The sequence below is a fragment of the Drosophila hydei genome, unplaced genomic scaffold (genome assembly GCF_003285905.1).
Source record: "Drosophila hydei strain 15085-1641.00,03,60 unplaced genomic scaffold, DhydRS2 tig00008114-arrow-pilon, whole genome shotgun sequence".
NCBI classification, from domain to species: domain Eukaryota; kingdom Metazoa; phylum Arthropoda; class Insecta; order Diptera; family Drosophilidae; genus Drosophila; species Drosophila hydei.
This window is the reverse complement of record NW_022045827.1, coordinates 1,059,121-1,078,960: the sequence shown is the minus strand read 5'-3', so window position 1 is coordinate 1,078,960 and position 19,840 is coordinate 1,059,121. Positions and strand designations below refer to the sequence as shown.

Below are 19,840 nucleotides of genomic sequence, written 5' to 3'. Positions count from 1 at the left end.
CTACAATTACTACTATAACTGCTACTACTTCAGCTATTTCTACTCCTAATACAACTACTTCCACTGCACCTACAACTTTGACTTATACTATTAGTATTAATTCATATTTATCTATAGATTTTGAAACCATATAATAATAATGAACTTAATTTAAATAAATAATAAAATAAAAATAATAAATTATACATATTTAAACGCTATGAATATATTATGAATTCAAAACTATTTATAGTAAGATACATACAGAAAGTTCAGCAAGAGCTTAATATACACAAGCGCTAGCTAATGTCTTATTAATTATGTATGAAATACAAATTATTCGTACAGCTTCATGTTGACCCAAATATGCTTGAAAAGGGTATCCAAATGTGGCGACATCCTGCTGCTCCGATAAATGTTCTTGCTTGTAAAATATAAATTTAAATGACACGGCCCAGCGCTGGCTGCAATGGTGACAATACCAACAACAACAACAACAATAGCAACAGCAACAACAACAGCAGCAGCAACAATGGCCACACGCATTTTTAATTACATATTTATGCTCAAGTAAAAATTGTAGTGGCGCCAAGTAGATGGGCCGACCAGACATAATCGAATGTATATGCCCTGTATATAAATATATATATATATAAATATATATAAAACATGTATATATGTAAAAGGCGTTGGCTGCTGTCTGCGACACCTTTTGGCCAAATTGATTTTTGTGGGTGGCACAAAATGAAATGCAAATATTTCTTTTTACTTTTGCACGCGAGTCATTTGCCACGCCCCCTGCTCCTGCCCCAAAACCCAACCAGCCAGGGGAGACAAGGGACTTTAAATTATGCATGCCAATGGTGGGCATACAGCACACGCGCTCTTTCTTTGCGCCTGTGTGTGTGTGGGTGTGTGTGAGTCTTGTTGAAAGGACAATGGCATGCAGAGCTCACATCGCGTCACGCGGCCAATAATAATGGCACGTAGACAACTCTTTTGTCATATCAAATTGTGCGGAACATTTAACGTAAATTGTCGCATTGTCAGCCGGCAAATTGTGGGCGGGCTGCCAGGCAAGCAATGGGCGTGGCTGCCAGCGTTTTGTTGGCACTTAACACGTGGCAGCTGCCTTTGAGTGCCCCCACCAACACTAACATGAGTGGAGATATTTAAATATTGAGCCATTGTTTGGCCTCAATGCGTTTCCTCTTACATTGGTTAGGTGCGATAGCCACAAAAGTTGTCACATTGCTAACAGCTGTCCGATAATTGCTCTAATTGGCTTGAAAAGTGCTTGATAAATGGCTTCTGCTTCAACAGAATTGTGGTCGAGGCTGGAATTCCCATGGCTGCAGTAGCAAAATAAATAACAAAGACTTGGCCTAATTGAATGAATTTCTTGCTAGAGTAGCTACTTTGATGGTAGCTGACTACAGACTACAGACTACAGACTACAGACTACAGACTACAGACTACAGACTACAGACTACAGACTACAGACTACAGACTACAGACTACAGACTACAGACTACAGACTACAGACTACAGACTACAGACTACAGACTACAGACTACAGACTACAGACTACAGACTACAGACTACAGACTACAGACTACAGACTACAGACTACAGACTACAGACTACAGACTACAGACTACAGACTACAGACTACAGACTACAGACTACAGACTACAGACTACAGACTACAGACTACAGACTACAGACGACAGACAGGAGCTTTATCTCTATCTGTGTTTCGCTTGATTTTACTTTCCTTTGAGCTTACCTTTCCAGCCCCTAAGTGGCACTTAAAGCTGCCATCAAAGCGCCTTTAATCTGCTGCTTAAGCATTCAGAGCCATTCATTGAAAGTCTTGTAAGTCATTTGGGCTAACAGCCTGTGGATGCTTATCTGAGTAATAACTGACTAAAAAGTACCCAACAATTTGCTAGCATGTAGTTTCCACATTAATAAGAATGATAATGCGCCATAAAATATTCCAGCCGCACAACAACGAAATGGACCTAAGTACAGATTTTATTTAGTAAACGTAACAAATAAAAAAGGAAAGGAAAGGCAACGAATTCAAGAATTGAAGGGAAAATTGTAAATAGAAAATCAACAAAAATTGCGCAAGCCGATTGAATAATTACATAAATCTCGGTCATATTAGCATTTTTCACAGACAGCTGCACTGCACTGCAATATAAAATACAAAATAAAATGTAATACAAAATCGAAGCATAAATTTACAAGCAATCTGGCATACAAAAAGTCAGGCAAACAGGCAGCCAGGCAGCCAGGCAGCTCCCCTATTTGAAAGATTTTAGCCCAATGCGCGCGCGGGTTTTTGCCTTTGCCTTTGTTCTTTATTGGACATTTAAAGGTTTTTTGCACATTTGCATATTTGATTTATAGACTGAATATTGTAAGTAAGGTCCAGGAATGGACCACAAACGGCTTAACAGTCAACCTCCACCACCACCAACAACAACAACAACAATGAGAACTCATTGTAATGCAGTTTTTATACCCCTCACTCACCCACTATCCACTCTTTCACAGGTTACGGCTACCGATGGCGATGTAGATAGACCAATAAATATTGTATATTTCCTTACCGGCCAGGGCATCGACCCGGATAATACAGCAAATAGTAAATTTGATATAAATCGCACAACTGGCGATATTTTTGTACTCAAGGTAAGTGGCACTCACAAAGCTTAAGCTGATTTTTACCCAGTTACCAACGACACCATAAAGCCCAGCCCAGCCCAACCCAGCCGTAATGAACGCCCATTAAATTCCCTCACCTCAAAAACCCAAGCTACCAGGCCACTCTTCCTCTCTCTCTCTTTGTTCGTCACCACCTCAGCTACTCCCACCCGCTGGGCTAAGCGTGCAAATGGCGCGCCATAACTTTTGTTTTTTCCACCTGCAGCGACTATGATTGAGGGGCGACTTGAAGGGGGCGTGGGGCGCTCGAGGACAGCTGTTGGCAGTTTACAATTGGGCCAACAGTTTATATACACAATGCGCAGTTTATATTGTGTGTGACGAGCTAACAGTTAAAAATATACAAGAACAAAAACACTGAAAGGCAGCAGTTAAGCGTGATGGAATACACTGTAAAAAAAAGCAGAGCAGAAAAGAATTGAAATTTTAAAAATTTACTTAATGGCCTATTGGCAAATTAAAAAAAATATATATACATATAAAATATTTACATATTGTAAATAAATAGTTATAAAGTTGAAATAGCGAAAGGGTTAAAAATTGCAATGAAAATGTGGACAGAAAAATAGGGAAAAACAATATATTTTATAGCTCAAATGGCAAATAGTTCTCTATAGTAATTGAATACACTAAGATGACTGTAGATCAACAAAGTCAATGGCTAAGCAAAATTTTATGACTGACTTGAATACCTTAGATAATATAGATATAGATGGAGAATATTCGGGATTCTTAAAAATTAACTATATTCATTAATTCTATTTTTAATAATTCTAATTGCTTAATAATAGCAAATATACAGAAATTAATGGAAATAGCTAATCAGGCATCAGTTTTCGATTTTTAAATACAAAATACATATTTTTTATTCTAACACAAATTGCCAAGAAATGCGTTTAAAATCTTGTTGAATTTTTGATTTTTAATTTTTATACACTGAATTCTGTCGGTTTTAGAAAAATGTATTCAACATGCAAAAGTCGGAACTGCAACCACCATTATTTATATATACATAAATATATATTGCTGATCAGGAGAATGAGCTGACTTAATCTTGCCCTCATTGTCAGTTTACCCATAAGAACGGAGCGATGCATAAAATCTGAAGATTAAAAAAAATTAAAATCTATATTCAAGTTAATTTATATATTTATATATTTACAAATTTATATATTTATATATTTATGTATTTATATATTTATATATTTATATATTTATATATTTATATATTTATATATTTATATATTTATATATTTATATATTTATATATTTATATATTTATATCTTTATATCTTTATATATTTATATATTTATATATTTATATATTTATATATTTATATATTTATATATTTATATATTTATATATTTACATATATATATATATTTATATATTTATATATTTATATACTTATGCGAAGTATGAGCTTATTATCTTTTTCGATAACTTCCTTCCTTGATAATAATCAATGAAAATCGATAAATTATCGATTTGGGTTTTAAAGTAATGTATTTGCATATCTTGTTTCGCTTATTTGTATAGAAGAGGCATAGATGGAGTTCAGGTTATCTTTTATATACTGCCTATAGCACCCTTACTAATTTCTTATTAAAAAACACATAAAATTTATATATATAAACAATAATATTTAATATATAATACATACAAAAATTTTAAGCACAAGCTTATGGCAAGTGTAAATCATTTTCATTTGAAATGTAAAATTTTTTAAAAATTTTCATTAGCAATAAAATTTTATATAAAAAATGAATTTTTATTGCTCGACTAGAAGTTACCCTAAATATCACGCTGATTTCTTTAACTCATTCATATTTATCCTATGATTTGAGCCTATGCTGCATTCACAGCACTAAAAACATTTTCATTTTGAATAAATTTTATTGGTTTTCAAATTAGATATCTGAAGTCAACTCAAAATGTTCTGAAAAATGAAAAAAAAAAACTTTTTCAATTTTTCAACTTTTGCACAATATTTTGTGCTTGTAAAGCAGCCACTGCCAATGTCATACAAGTGGCTAACAACCAGACTCTTTTGCACATTGTAAATTATAAAATTGAACTGCAGTGCGAACAACTCGTTGTAAACACTTGTGAAAAATAAATGATTCAGGCAGACTGGGTAAACACACTACAAAGTTTGACAGCTGATGCAGCTCTTAAATATATTCATGGACACACGCGCGTACACCACACGCGCACACTCACACATTAAATAAATATAAATTTTCGTTGCTCGAAAATACTTAAAATTGTTGCGCGATTTTATTTGTTAACAACAGTCGCCAGTGGATTGTAAAGCTTTCACAGTGGTGCGGCTCGGTGGCGTATGATTAATTTAAAACTGTGTCAAACCGCACAATCTCTCTCACACGCACACACACACATGCATACAGATGGCCAAAAAACAAAAAAGCAAAACAGAGTGACATTTGTGAGCATAAAAACTGCAAGCGTTTGATGCCAACTACATGAACTCCAATTAATTTCAGACAAAGTCCATAAAAACAAACCAGTCAAATGGCAGTGCCAACAACCAATGCCACGCCCAACTCGCCCATTTACTGAATCAAATGTTCAAATGTTGCTGCTGTTGCTATTGCTGTTGCTGTTGCTGGCGGCATGCTTTATTTGTTTTATTGTTTTAGGAGCTGCTGCTCAGGCTGTGTGGGCCGTTGTTGGTGTGGCAGCCAAAAGGGTTTTTGCGGAGCACTGGTTGCCAGCGACAGCATGTGGCATTTGTGGTTTTGACGCTCTACAAGCAACCACATGTAAATGACATTCGTCGTTCGTTATTGGTGCGTGGTTGCCGCGCATAAAATTCTGCTTAAATTGTGCTGGCTGGCGGCTTCGGCTGGCTGAAGTTTAGCGTCGACCATTCGACAGCTGCAACGCGGTATTTAATTTGTAATTGCTATTGCCATGCGTGTCACATGCCACCGATACGCGTTGCCAAATGTGTGTGAGCGTCACTTTGCCAGCTTTAATTGAGCGAATGCCATTTGCAAAGAATTTAAATTTCCAGCCATTCACAATTTTGATTTGATGCCCAAAGTGCTATTGAAACTTAAATATGTCAATTTATTTGAACGATTGGCTTACAGCCCTTTTTTTGCCATGGCCCCTAGCTGGCAACTCGAAACTCGCAGAGGCAAATTTCATATGCTAAAAGCATGAAATAAAATGGAAATATTTAAAAGGCACATGCAGTCAGCTAACTCAGCAAAGAAAGCATAGTTGATGCTGCCTCTAATTGAGTTTTATTGCCTATCCTCAGTGTTGCTTTCTTTCAGGTTCTAAGAGTATCTGCTTTTTATTATACTTTCAAGGCATATGCCTTAGGTAGACAGAATAACATCTGACAAAAATATATATGTATGAAGAATGAAATAAAGTGGAGAGTCAAGAGAATGAGCTAATTACAATTACATGAGGCAATCTTCAAGCTGTTGTGAAGTTCGTGCAGGGAACTAGGCTGGAACGAGAGACTCGTAAATGGAACAGAGAAGTTGTGCCAGAGACAAGGCTCAGTTGACATCTGAATAGCTCAGAGACAACACAATTAAAGAGAATCAAAAAGAGTCTGAAATGACGTTTGGGGCTGTCTCAGAATCAACCGAATTCCCGCCAAATATATAATATTTGTAGTATCAACTTCTATGAGGACATTCGGACACATTTACAGCTGGTGAGAATTCTAGTTAACAAAAATCATCAAGAGAGAGGGTGAGCGAGAAAGAGACAGAAGCAGGGAAAGGCGCCAGAAGGTTGGCTTCCATATTCCATGCCGTTCTATGCCTCTGTGCCTAACGTTGCTACGAACTTCTCACAGTTCTCAGTTCTCAGAGCAACAATGATGATCGGCAATTGCCGCTTAGAAGATGCATATGTATGTGTGCTGCTAGAGACAACATCAATTGAGATCGTGGCATTGCAGAATCAGTCTCTAAGCAGATCTCGTGCAGTGAAGCTGTACGAGTCACGCTTAAGAAAGTGCTTGACTCGTGATGGCATTTATCTGGGTTCAATAATGCACCTAAGACATAATGTCTTGAAATGCGATTTACTTTTGCCTTCACTTTTTTTGTCGCAAATGTTTAAATCACAAGTTTTAAGTCGTGAGAGCCAGAGCTCATATGTTGATAGAGTCCGACTTTAAATTGATAGAGTTTAGAGACGCTAGTCAAGCAGCTGCAATATTTCTAAATTAAAAAGCTTAAAACTTTAGTAAATTAAAGAAGAAACTGACTTATGAAAGGACACTGAGACATTCATGAAGAATTGAGTTGCAAGTTGGAAGTAGCCTTTAAGCATCGCTCAAACTTAGTTCTATACCAAATGCGTATATCTTCAATTGTATATCAGCTGTGTTAGCTTTTGCAGACATAAAACCCATTTCTCCGCCATATTTGCTATCTAATTTTTCACACAGTAGAGCTAGTATTTCTAGGTCAGCCTCGGGCTAAACTAAAACTGAACTGCCCCATAATTCTATAACTCTGCAGCAACAGATTAAGTTGAGCTTTAAACAGGCTGATTGAAAAATTATAACAGCCATTGAGCGTGGCAAATACAAAGTCGATTTTAATTTGCATTCCAATTCACAATGCGCAATCTGAAGCAAAATTGTAATTGAAACGAAGCCTAATCCACCTGAGCGCAAGCCAAATTCCAAATGAGCCGAGTAAGCAATATTTAAGAATAATTTAAATGGGATTCGTAGTAGAAGCAACAGCAAAAGCTGACACAGTTTCTATTGAGATTGAACACATTTCATTTGATTTGATGGCATTTATTTAGCCCGCTCGCCAGAGCAGACGACGATTTCATGGAGATAACTCATTTAATGAGAGAAATCTAATATGAGCCTGGGCAAATACATTGAGCCTGGGCTAAAGACAACCACAAAGAACTGCACATACATAGACATAGGCAAATACAAATACAAATACATGCAGAGGACAGCTGGACGGACGGACGTTGCTTGAGTCAGCAGTAGTTTCGAGGACCTGTAGCTGACAATGAGACTTGTCAGCTATAAGTCCTGCTGGCTGTGTTTTGTCTCAGTTGCAGCTTCCTGCCGTTGGCATAAAATAATTTGCAAACAAACAAGCCAAACAGCTGGCAAATCAAACGGATAGTCAGTCGGGCTCACTTTATTTGCTTCATCTCTCTCTATTTGACACAGCCCCTGGACCGGGATCAGCCCAATGGGCGGCCGCAATGGCGCTTCACCGTATTTGCCCAGGACGAGGGCGGCGAGGGCCTGGTCGGCTATGCGGACATTCAAGTTAATCTAAAGGACATCAATGACAATGCGCCGCAGTTTCCGCAGGGCGTCTACTTTGGCAATGTCACCGAGAACGGCACCGCCGGCAGCCCCGTGATGACAATGTCTGCCATTGACTATGACGATCCCAACGAGAGCACCAATGCCAAGCTAATCTACTCAATTGAGAAGAACGTCATCGAAGAGGAAACTGGCGCGCCCATATTCGAAATTGAGCCCGAAACGGGCCTCATCAAAACGGCCGTCTGCTGTCTCGACCGTGAACGCACCCCGGACTACTCCATCCAGGTGGTGGCCATGGACGGTGGCGGCCTGAAGGGTGAGTACCAAATGCTGAGCATGCCATTGCCATACAACACTCATTATGCACGGTGTGTGAAGTCTTGCTGGGCATATTGGCTTAAGGAAATATTTCGAGCTGCCAGTCAAGTCGAGTCATTGTTTAAACAGGAAATTTACTAATAAATTGATTTATTTACATCATTTTATCGTGCAATATTGTTGCATCAATATGAAAGTACTTCAATTAAATAATACTTTCTCTTCTTCTTCCACTTATTTAATGTCATGTGAAGCCCTTGGCATCTTAATCCATTAATTTGGTAGCTCATCTATTTGGGAATTAATTAATATAAAAATTTATATATTATCAAGATTTAAATATTATTTACTAGTAATATTTTATGCACTATATATATAAATTTAATATATACAACAATTTCTTTCAATTTCTTGTAGATATTATTTAATATATAAAATATAATAAATAATATATAATATATAATATATAATATATAATATATAATATATAATATATAATATATAATATATAATATATAATATATAATATATAATATATAATATATAATATGAAATATATAAAATATAATTACGAATTTATACGATTGTGGCTAGATGACCCAACTAGAGTTATAGCAAAAGAAATTCTAATATAATCAAAGCAGTTTAAGATATTACATTGATACTTCTTTCATTTTAAAGCTACATATATGCCATTACGAATAGAATTTTAAATCATTTCAATAGCTGCCTTGTCTTTGCCAGCAATGCTTTAAATATAAGATTCCATTTAGCTTAGCTCGCTTCAATTTGTTGACCTTCTGCCTATGCCCGATTGGCCAAGTCGATATTTTCAAGCCACAATATTGAATACTAAGGCGGCTATATTTTTTTCACCTTGCACATTTCCAAATGTATATTGCTCTAAGACAAAAAAGCTCAACTGAGTGAAGTATTGCCTACACACGCAAGCCATGCAGCTAAACGAGTTCATGACAATTCCAGCAACTAAAACAAATTTAATTATTTTCACACTTAAAGCAAGCATAAAATTATTAATTACCAAATGGCAAAGCTCATTTAATATTTTCAAAATTAAAAACATTCGTTAACTTAAACTGTTGCTAAAATGAAGTTAATCAGAAATAGTAACACTCTTACTGTGTCACACTATAATATTTGTTAAAATGCACTTTTCCATCATTAAATAATTTTCTTATTAAACGCCGCTAAATATATCAATGCAGAGCATTAGACAGTCATCTAACCTCTATGCAACCACTCTCGTCACACAGGCACTGGCACCGCTTCCATACGTGTCAAGGACCTGAACGATATGCCGCCGCAGTTTACCAAAGATGAATGGTTCACGGAGGTGGACGAAACGAACGGCACCTACATACCCGAAACGCCCATTTTGACAGTCACCGTGCAGGATGAGGACGAGACGAATAGCTTTCAGTATAAGGTCGTTCCCAATAGTGGCTTCGGTGCGGACAAATTTGCCATGGTCCGCAATGCGGATGGCACTGGCTCACTGAAGATTATACAGCCGCTGGACTATGAGGATCCGTTGCAAAGCAGCGGCTTCCGCTTTCGCATACAGGTGAACGACAAGGGCGAGGATGGTGCTGACAAATATCATGTGGCCTATTCATGGGTGGTGGTCAAGCTGCGCGACATCAACGACAATGTGCCACGCTTTGAGCGTGATCACATCGAGGTCTCCATCTACGAGGACACCAAAGTGGGCACCGTGCTGGAGCAGTTTCGTGCCAGCGATGCAGACCAGGGCGGACATTCGCGCGTCAACTATAAAATTGTGCGCGCCAGCAATCGGCGCAGGCAATTCGCAATCAGCGACAAAGGCGCCATCAGCATACAGCGACCGCTCGACCGGGAGTCGGCCGATCGCCATCATATTCAGGTCTTGGCCAGCGATGATGGCAATCCGTCGCGCACAGCCACAGCCACGCTGACCGTCGTGGTCAAGGATGTGAACGACAATGCGCCAACGCTGGCTCAGGACTACAAGCCAACGCTGCCGGAGAACGTGTCGCCGCGCAAAATCCTCGAGGTGGCCGCCAAGGACATGGACGATCGTCAGCGTGGCAACGGCGGACCATTCAGCTTTCGCCTTGATCCACTGGCCAGCGATGAGATACGCGCGGGCTTTAAGGTGGAATATGATCGCAGTAAGTGTGAATTGAATTTTGGGAATATTTATTATTGAATTGATTGAGTTTCCTTTGCGTAGTGTGTGAGGTTAAAAGGAAGAAGTAGGAAAGGAAAGGAAGTAAAGTAGAGAAGGATGTGAAAGTAATGCTTTCATTCAAATCATTTGAGCTTAGATTTATGATGAGATGTTTAAGTTCAAATGTTAACTCGATAAGAAGTCGAGCAGATCAGATTAGGAGTCAGCATCAGATTAGGAGTACGAAACATTCGCATATGGAATGACCTTATTTTACTATATTAACATATTAAGTCTATAGTTGTATAAGTAAATAAATTCTGATTCAACTTGACTGATTGAGCTTCATATAAGAACTGTTCTTAGCACTCAGTTAACTGGCCTGGGGCCATTGACAGAGCCAGCAGTGGCTACAGATTGCTGACCAGTCGCCTGCAGTCTCTTATTTATTCAGTGTCTGACTCATAAGAAAAGTAGATCAGATATCACGAGATAGAATCGTTTAATCATAACATATAACTTATATTCTAACTAAGCTGCTTAAGTATCAGCTAAAATTATATTTAATATAAATTCATAGAATATATCAAGACATTATATATCAAAGCTCAACAAAGAGCCTCAACTCTCAATCAACTCTAACAATCAAATTCAATTCAATTTAAATCTTATTCAATCTTAATCTTATTTAACACTTCACATAGCACATAAACAGCTCAGCTGTCTTTATTAACTACCAGTTAAACTCAGCTCAAAATCAAGCTCAAGTTTATTCAACTTTAATATAGCAAAATTGAAATTCAGCTTCTGCAACTGCTTCGAATTGTAGCCGAAACTTTCAGTACGCAACGCCCTATTGAAATTCTTGTTTAGCCACAAGTCAATTTGCCTTTATAATCAATACCAATTCTTTGCACAGGCTTTTGCGCTGCAGGCCCTCGACTCAACTCGACTCGAATCAGGCTTGCAACTAATATATACAAGTGCAACAGCAAAAACTCTGCCCAAAAAAAAAAAAAAGTAAACGAATTGGCAACTGACAGCACTAGAAATTCGCTCAGTTGCGTAGAGTTCTCAGACGAGTTGAGCTTAGTTCGCATTCACAATCAAAATCAAACGCTAAAACCAAAGTGTGTTTGCATAGTAATGGTGATTGAATTATGCCACAGTCAATCAGCATCATCAGCATTGTTTGTGCACTGAGTTAGTTACCCAAAGAGCCACAAAAATAAAACAAGAAAAAAGACAACAAACAAACAAACAAACATGTTAGAATGCAATAGATGTGTTACCCTGTAAACAGTAGTGGAAGGTGCTTAGGCAACGAAATATAGAAAAGAGAACCCTTTTTAAACTGATGCAAGCTTATAAAAGGGAATACTTGATAAAAGTGCAAGGACTTGAAAGTTGATTACAGTGTTGTTGAGCAGGCAAAAAAAAAGATGTTTCTAATTAAAATATATTTATTATACCGTGGAAGAATTAATTCAATCAAAAATTTATTTAAGGCCAAACCATATATAAAAAACTAAATATATTTGTATATATATATTTATATATATAAAGAAATAAATATAATAATATTCATATAATATTCATAAAAAATATTTCAAATAATTCAAAGTTTAGAATAAAATCTAAATATTCGTTTATGGCTTTAATTCATATAGATTTAAATGCATTAAAAGCATGCAAAGGAAATGGTTGCCTTGTAATGAAATATTTAAAATTATAATAAGATTGTGGTTTCATTATCTTTCAAAATATTCTATTTGGCAGTCAACAACAATTTGCATTCGTTTCAAACTTTTTTCAAGCACTTTTGACACTCAAAGCGACTTGTTTAAAGACTGCAACAGCTGCTTTAAGCGTTGACCTCGCCATTTATAGTTGATGTTGAGTAACAAGAATTATTAAAAAATTATTAGTTAGCTAATAAGAGCTATAAAGTGAATGAGCCACAAATTCTAATTTTATACTGCTCAAAAACTCTATAGTATGAGTAGATACGTGAGCGTTGGCATTATTTTTTCACGAGTCAACTACAATTTCTCAGCGAGCTGCAATTTTCAGCTCAATCTAAAAATAAAAAGCAATGCAATACTTAGGAGAAAATGTTGTATGTCAGTTTAGGCTGAAAACTACTAAAATTGGCAATAAAAATATTAAGTTAAAGCTGATCAAAAACGCAATGTTTAACAGGCTTACTACATAAAGAGCCAACATCAGTTGCAATTATAAACGAGCTCAAGAACTTTAATTCTTTCATTTCAATATGAATTTTATATCAAAGAAATAATTTAATCTCAAATTTTGAAACATGTATAAAATATTTGCATTAATAAAAATATTTAATGCTAAAATTGATTATTAAAAAAAAATTTTTTTTTTGATTAAAATCAATTTTTACAACAAAGTTTTTTTGTTGGTAAACAAACCTTGAACTAAAGGACGGCGCTTAGGCTTCCAAGCAAACAAAAAACCTCTAATATCAAATTCCAACATAGAAACTTATCAATAACAAAGTCAACTTCAATTTCAATAGACCCCTTCGCTTAGCCAGCTTACAGGATATTAAAATTGGGCACTGTCGCAGCCTCAGGGCCAGTTTGTGTGGCACAGCAGCTCAAACGTTTGCAACTGGCTTTGATTTTGACCCATTTGCTTTCTCTTGGTCGCATCTTAAATTGGTCTTCCCATTCGTAACCATTGTTCGTAAAAGCAGTCATTAAAAAACAGCAAAGAAAACAAACCGAGAGCTAAATGAAGTGTACCCCACAAAAATACAGAAAGAAAGCCCAAAACAAACTCAAGAAATAACGAAATTTGAGGTGTCACTCGAACACAGGAGTCTGGTGTGGCTAGGCCCCGTGTAATCAATTTTCAGCACTCCAGCCCGAGCCCTGTCGGACACGTTTTGCTTTGAGGCCCAATTCTATTTAGTTGCTTTTGGCGCTCCGCTTTTTTTTTTCTGGGTCGATGCGTGCTTGGATTTCACAGCGCTTGGGACTGAATAAATAATTGATACGCAAAGCCGATTAAATTCATTGCCATCGGAGAGAGCTTTAAATCGCATCGTTGCGTCTGTTGCAAAATTTTATTAATTTGCATGGCTAATTATCTAAATGAGTTGTGTAATTAGTAGCAAAAAAAAAAAAAAAACAAAAAGAGTAAAAACAGGTAGCAGTTAGCTATCATTAGGGGCATAAATTGTTAATCAAGCTAATGCATTTTGCATCATAATTCGCAAATGCGTTTCCATTGCTTGCATATGTTCGATTTCAGTTCGATTTGTTATACCATTAATTATGCCGAATTTGTAGAATATTAATTGGACACATGAAACCGAAAATATGGCTTATTTTGCATTGCACTATTGTTGGCTCACTCACATCGATTGTATTCGCACTCACATATTTATAGCCGCATAGAAATGGGATAATCAAAAGTAAAATATCATCAATATTGCAATAAATGTGTAAATTGATAAATTTACAATTCTATTTTCGATTCGATTACTTTTTTTATATACACTGGAATTTGGGGTATAATGATTTTGTTGCAATGTATGTAACAGTTAGATGGAGCTGTGGCAGACGTCATAAATTATATAAATACTGTTGATCAAGCTGAAGTGCTGAGTCTGTCTGCCACCTCTACATATGTTCTTTTGTTTGCACACTTCGAACTCAGCGCCTATTAGAGCTTGAGCAACATCAGGTTGATTGTTGACGTAATTTCAAGTTTTCGATTGAATTGTGTTTGAATTGTCTGCTGCTACTTAAGCTTCAGATTTTCCACTTCACGAACAGCTTATAAAGTGGCGCTGCATGTGGTCTTGGAGTCGAGGGTTCGACTCCTGGCAAAGCAGACATTTTTTATTAAATATAAATTTTATTTTTGGGCAAAAACATGCTATTCAATTGTGAGTTTAAATCACACATATAATATGTATGATATACTAACAACTTTAAAAAAGCAGATTTTACTCAGTTCAGGGCATTTTCTAGTCGATCACTTCCCACTAGAACTTTCTTATTTCTTTCATTTTTTTACCGTTCAACTGAGAGTGCAAGGTAATCAAACGCTTTAATATTCATTTAATATTGCATATTTATGACAATTGAACTAGAAATAACGTTTTTAAATAAATTATGAAAAATTCGCATTCAAAGTATTTTCAAAGCCGTTGAAGCATGTGATTTACTAACGAGAATTTTATTGGCCAAAGGCTAAAAACTAAAACTAATAAACAAAAATATAATAACAAAAAAACATTTAAGCATATTACAAATTTTTAAAAAATTTGCCACATATTTTTATTAATAAAAAATTTTAATTTAAATAAAATACAAAAATTTACTTTATAACACAGAATGTTTGTTAAAAACTTTGAAAAATGTAGAGCAAAATATAACAACTACAAAATTTAAAATAAAAGAAAATATAAAGCGAAAATACAAATTAAGCAGAAAATTTTAAAACAACACTAAAATTTTTGATAAACTAAGTTTTGAAAAAATGAAAAGAAAAACTTAAAATAAAAATTCTGAAGTAACAAGAATTAAAGAAAACAAATTGTTTTTTGAAAAAGATTTTTATAAAAAAAAGAATATTTAATATAAAAAGGCTAATAATAATAAAAATATTAGTTTTACAAATATGATAATAATTTGAAAAACAATAATAAAAAAACTTAAATTAAAATAGTCATAATACAAATATGGTACAGCAGGATATCAGGTCATCAGTTGTAAAACGCTAACGCATAGGAAACTCAACTCAACATTCTTATATTTCAGCTTATTGAAATGAAAAATGCCTTTCATTTAAATTCCATTTGCTGACTTTAATAATGCTTGGAGCCATTCTTGAATTTCCCATTGCTTACACAACATTTTCTCTTTTTCTCGTTTTCCCATCTTGTGCCTACTGCCTATGCCTTCGCCAACATCAAATGAAATTCAACTGAATGCTTGGGCCACCAATCGACTAACATTTGAAACCTACAAAAAAAAACCTTCCATCTACGCACACAATCAAGGGGGCGACAATGGCAACGGGGTGGCCATCATCTCATCGCTGCGTCCCTTTGACCGTGAGGTGCAGAAATCCTATGACATACCCATCGAAATAAAGGACAACGGAGCGCCGGCAATGACTGGCACCAGCACACTGACTGTGACCATTGGCGACGTCAACGACAACAAAATGCAGCCGGGCAGCAAATCAGTGCTGGTCTACAACTACCAAGGCCAGTCGCAGGATACACCCATCGGCCGGGTGTACGTCAACGATCCCGACGACTGGGATGTGCCCGACAAGAAATACTACTGGGAGGCCCAAGAGCATCAGCGCTTCAAGCTCGACACGGACACCGGCATACTAACAATGCGCGCGGGCACACGACGTGGCCGCTACCAGCTGCGCTTTAAGGTGGGTGACTGAACAATCTTCTAACTTGTTTAAATAAATAAAATAAATAATATTAAAATATTGTGATTTGTTATAGTATTTTGTATATTTTATCTATTATCATTTCATTGCCTGCATTGCACTCTTTGTATGCCTTTGATCCATTTTATCAGAGGAGAACTTTATCAGAGGAGTACGGGAGGATCCTTCCCTCTTCAGCTACCTATGACCACAATAGCTAGACGATAGAAAGGCCAAATATAGGCAATAGATTAGCTAGTTGAGATGCTATTCCAGTTCTTCAATTTGCATTATGTCCTCTATTCATGCCATATGTTAAAACTTTATTCGACAAGAAAGGAAGGATCCTTCCCTCTTCTCTTCTGTTCTTTTATATAATACATCAGCTACTTCAGACCAATTTATTGGGCGTGGTAGCGCCAATAGCTAGGCTATAGAAAGGCAATAGATAGGCAGTAGACATTAGATACTATTCCAGTTCTTCAATTTGGATTATGTCCTCGATCCATGCCATATTTTGAAACTTTATTTGGTGAGACAGGAAGGATCCTTCTCTCTACTCTTACGTCCGTTTATATGATACATCAGCTATTTATGACCACTTCATCACGTTTGTATCTGCAGTAGATATGATATAGAAAGGCAATTGTGACTATATATATTCCAGTTTAATTTGAATTATGTTCTCGATCCATTCCATATGTCAGTGGAGAAAGGAAGGATCATTCCTTCTTGTCTTCCGTCCTTTTATACTTTATACTCCTTTCTATCTCCTCCTTTCTGTCTCCTCCTTTCTATCTCCTCCTTTCTATCTCCTATCTTTCACCTTTCTATCGTCTAGCTGTCTTTTCCTTATTGTCTTGCCTTTCCATCTTCATCAATCTATCGCCTCTATATCTCCCATTTCTCACCTTTTATTTCCTTCTTTTTTCCTTTAGCCTATAAATATAACAACAATTTTTTTTATACCCAAGCTTGACGTACTTTACACCTCTTCATCGCCTTTCTAGCCCCTCTCTCTCTCTCCGTAGCCTTTATTTCACCTTCCACTTTGCTAAGGCTTATCCTAAAAAGACTGTCCTATCGTCTATACAGATTCATATATTGCATATCAAACGAATTCAACACACTCAATGCTCTTCTTGCAGGTGTACGATCGTGAGCATGGCCAGGAGGATATTCCAGCGAATCTGAGCGTCACAGTGCGTGATATTACAGCAGAGGCAGTGCAGCAGGCGGGCTCGATGCGCTTGGCTCACATAACCGACGAGGACTTTGTGCGCACCTGGAATCCGCTCAAGCAGCAGGTGGAGCCATCGAAGCTGGAACGCTTTCGCAACAAGCTGGCCGAGCTGCTCTACACAGATCGCGACAATGTGGACGTATTCAGCGTCCAGCTGCGCGCCCAATCGCCATTTCCGCTAACCGATGTCCACTTCGCCGCCCGATCCGCCACACAGCAGCCGTACTTCAAGGCGGTGCGGCTCAATGGCGTGGTGCAGATGCATCGCGAGGAGATCGAACAGGAGGTGGGCCTCAACATAACCATGGTGCACATCGATGAGTGCCTGCACGAGGGTCGTGGCAAGTGCCCCAGCGGCTCGTGCAGCTCGCGCACTGAGCTGGGCAAGCGACCCTACACGGTCAGCGTGAATCGCACAGCTCTGGTCGGTGTGCGCCTGGAGTTGAGTGCACAGTGCGTGTGCCGTGCCAGAAATTTCACTGGCCAAGATCATAATTGTCGTTCGCATCACTGCTTCAATGGCGGACGCTGTGTGGAGACGCGCAATGGACCGCGTTGTGTGGCCTGCCCCGTGGGCTATGGCGGGCCGCGCTGTCAGCAGTCGACGCGCAGCTTTCGCGGCAACGGCTGGGCCTGGTATCCGCCGTTGGAGCTGTGCGTCGAGTCGCATTTGAGCCTGGAGTTTATTACGCGCGAGCCGGATGGCCTCATACTCTACAATGGGCCCATTGTGCCGCCCAAGCAGGGCGAGACCGTAATCAGTGACTTCATAGCCATTGAACTGGAACAGGGCTATCCACGGCTGCTCATTGACTTCGGCTCTGGCACACTGGAGCTGCGTGTTAAGACCAAAAAGACGCTGGACGATGGCATTTGGCATCGCTTGGACATCTTTTGGGATGCGGAAAATGTGCGCATGGTTGTCGACTTTTGTCGCACCGCGCTGATCTCCGAGCTGGAGGATGGCACGGCGCCGGAGTTCGATGACAATGCGTGCCAGGCACGCGGACAAATACCACCCTTTGCGGAGACCTTGAATCTCAATCAGCCGCTACAGCTGGGCGGGCTCTATAGGCAGCACTTCGATCAGACCCTGTACAATTGGCAATATGCATTTAGCTCGAAGGGTTTCGATGGCTGCATACGCAACGTGGTGCACAATTCGGAGCACTACGATCTCGCCTTTCCAGCTCTGGCACGCAACAGCTTCCCGGCCTGCCCGCAAACGGATGAGGTTTGCCTGAAGACCGAGCATACGGCACGCTGCTGGGAGCATGGCAACTGTGTGGCCAGCCTGGTGCAGGCGAAATGCCACTGTCAGCCCGGCTGGATGGGGCCGGGCTGCAATGTGCCCACCGTGCCAACCACCTTCAAGCCGCAGAGCTATGTGAAGTTTGCGCTCAGCTTTGAGCCGGATCGCTTCAGCACACAGCTGCAGTTGAGATTTCGCACGCGCGAACAGGCCGGCGAGCTGTTTCGCGTCAGCGATCAGCATCATCGCGAATATGCCATACTGGAGCTGCGCCGCGGGCAGCTACAGTTCCGCTACAATCTCAACTCGTTGCGCAACGAGGAGCAGCTGCTGGCGCTGACGGCATTGGCCGTCAACGATGGCCAGTGGCATGTGGTGCGCATCAGTCGCTACGGCTCGGCTGCCATCATGGAGCTGGACGGCGGCGAGTCACGGCGCTACAATGAGTCCTTTCACTATCAGGGCCATCAGTGGCTCAGCATTGACAAGCAGGAGGGCGTCTATGCTGGCGGCAAGGCTGAATATACGGGCGTCAAAACGTTTGAGGTGCAGTCGGACTTTCAAAGAAGCTGCCTGGACGACATCAGGTAGCAATCGACGACTAACTGAACAGCAGCTGCAGCTGGTTCTAGCTCAACTGTTTGCTAATTATGCACATTTTCATTTCTTTTGTTGCGAACACGAACTCACTCAAAAGACTGGATGGCAAACACCTGCCACTGCCGCCGGCCATGAACGGCACCCAATGGGGCCAGGCGACAATGGCACGGAATGTGGAGCGCAACTGTCCCTCGAATCGGCCCTGCTCCAATGTTATCTGCCCGGATCCCTTTGATTGTGTCGATTTGTGGAATGAATACGAATGCACGTAAGTACATTCACTCGAAAAGTGTTGCCCACCTCATTGGTTACCTTTCCAAAACACATTTTGTGTGCCAGCCAAAACTAGCCGTGTGCTGTGTGCTGTGTGCCCTGGCAATTGTGTTCTGCCTTAACTACAGCTGCTTAAATGAAGAAAACGAATTGAATACAAAAATTGCTTTATTTCAACTTATTTTAAATTATAAATTTTATTTTCTACATAAAATGAAGAAATTCAGTATTTAAAATTGAAAATAAATTGAAATAGCAATATTTGTATTTTGTACATTTTTATAAATTTTATAAATTGTAAATTAATTCGATTTTATTTTATTTTTAAATTATTTTATTTTTTTTTTGTTATTTATTTTTATTTTTGTTTCATTTTTCATTTATTTCATTTTTGTCTTGTTTGTTTTATTTATTTTTAATTATATTATTTTTATTTAAATTATATTTGTACTTAATTTTTATTGTATATGCATTTGGTTTTTATTTTATTTAAATTTTTACTTTTATTTAATTTTATT

The 19,840-nt window shown here is 38.3% G+C and overlaps 1 protein-coding gene across 1 annotated transcript in view; it reads left to right on the top strand.

Moving 5' to 3' along the window:
- LOC111594195 (putative neural-cadherin 2) overlaps positions 1–19,840 on the top strand; it is a 63,575-nt gene that overhangs the window by 32,186 nt on the left and 11,549 nt on the right. Inside the window, exons 5-10 of the mRNA XM_023307391.2 lie at positions 2,548–2,685; positions 7,923–8,343; positions 9,620–10,519; positions 15,563–15,954; positions 17,103–19,036; positions 19,147–19,317. Of these exons, the coding sequence (XP_023163159.2) occupies positions 2,548–2,685; positions 7,923–8,343; positions 9,620–10,519; positions 15,563–15,954; positions 17,103–19,036; positions 19,147–19,317 (3,956 nt within the window). The remainder of the gene's footprint in view (positions 1–2,547; positions 2,686–7,922; positions 8,344–9,619; positions 10,520–15,562; positions 15,955–17,102; positions 19,037–19,146; positions 19,318–19,840) is intronic.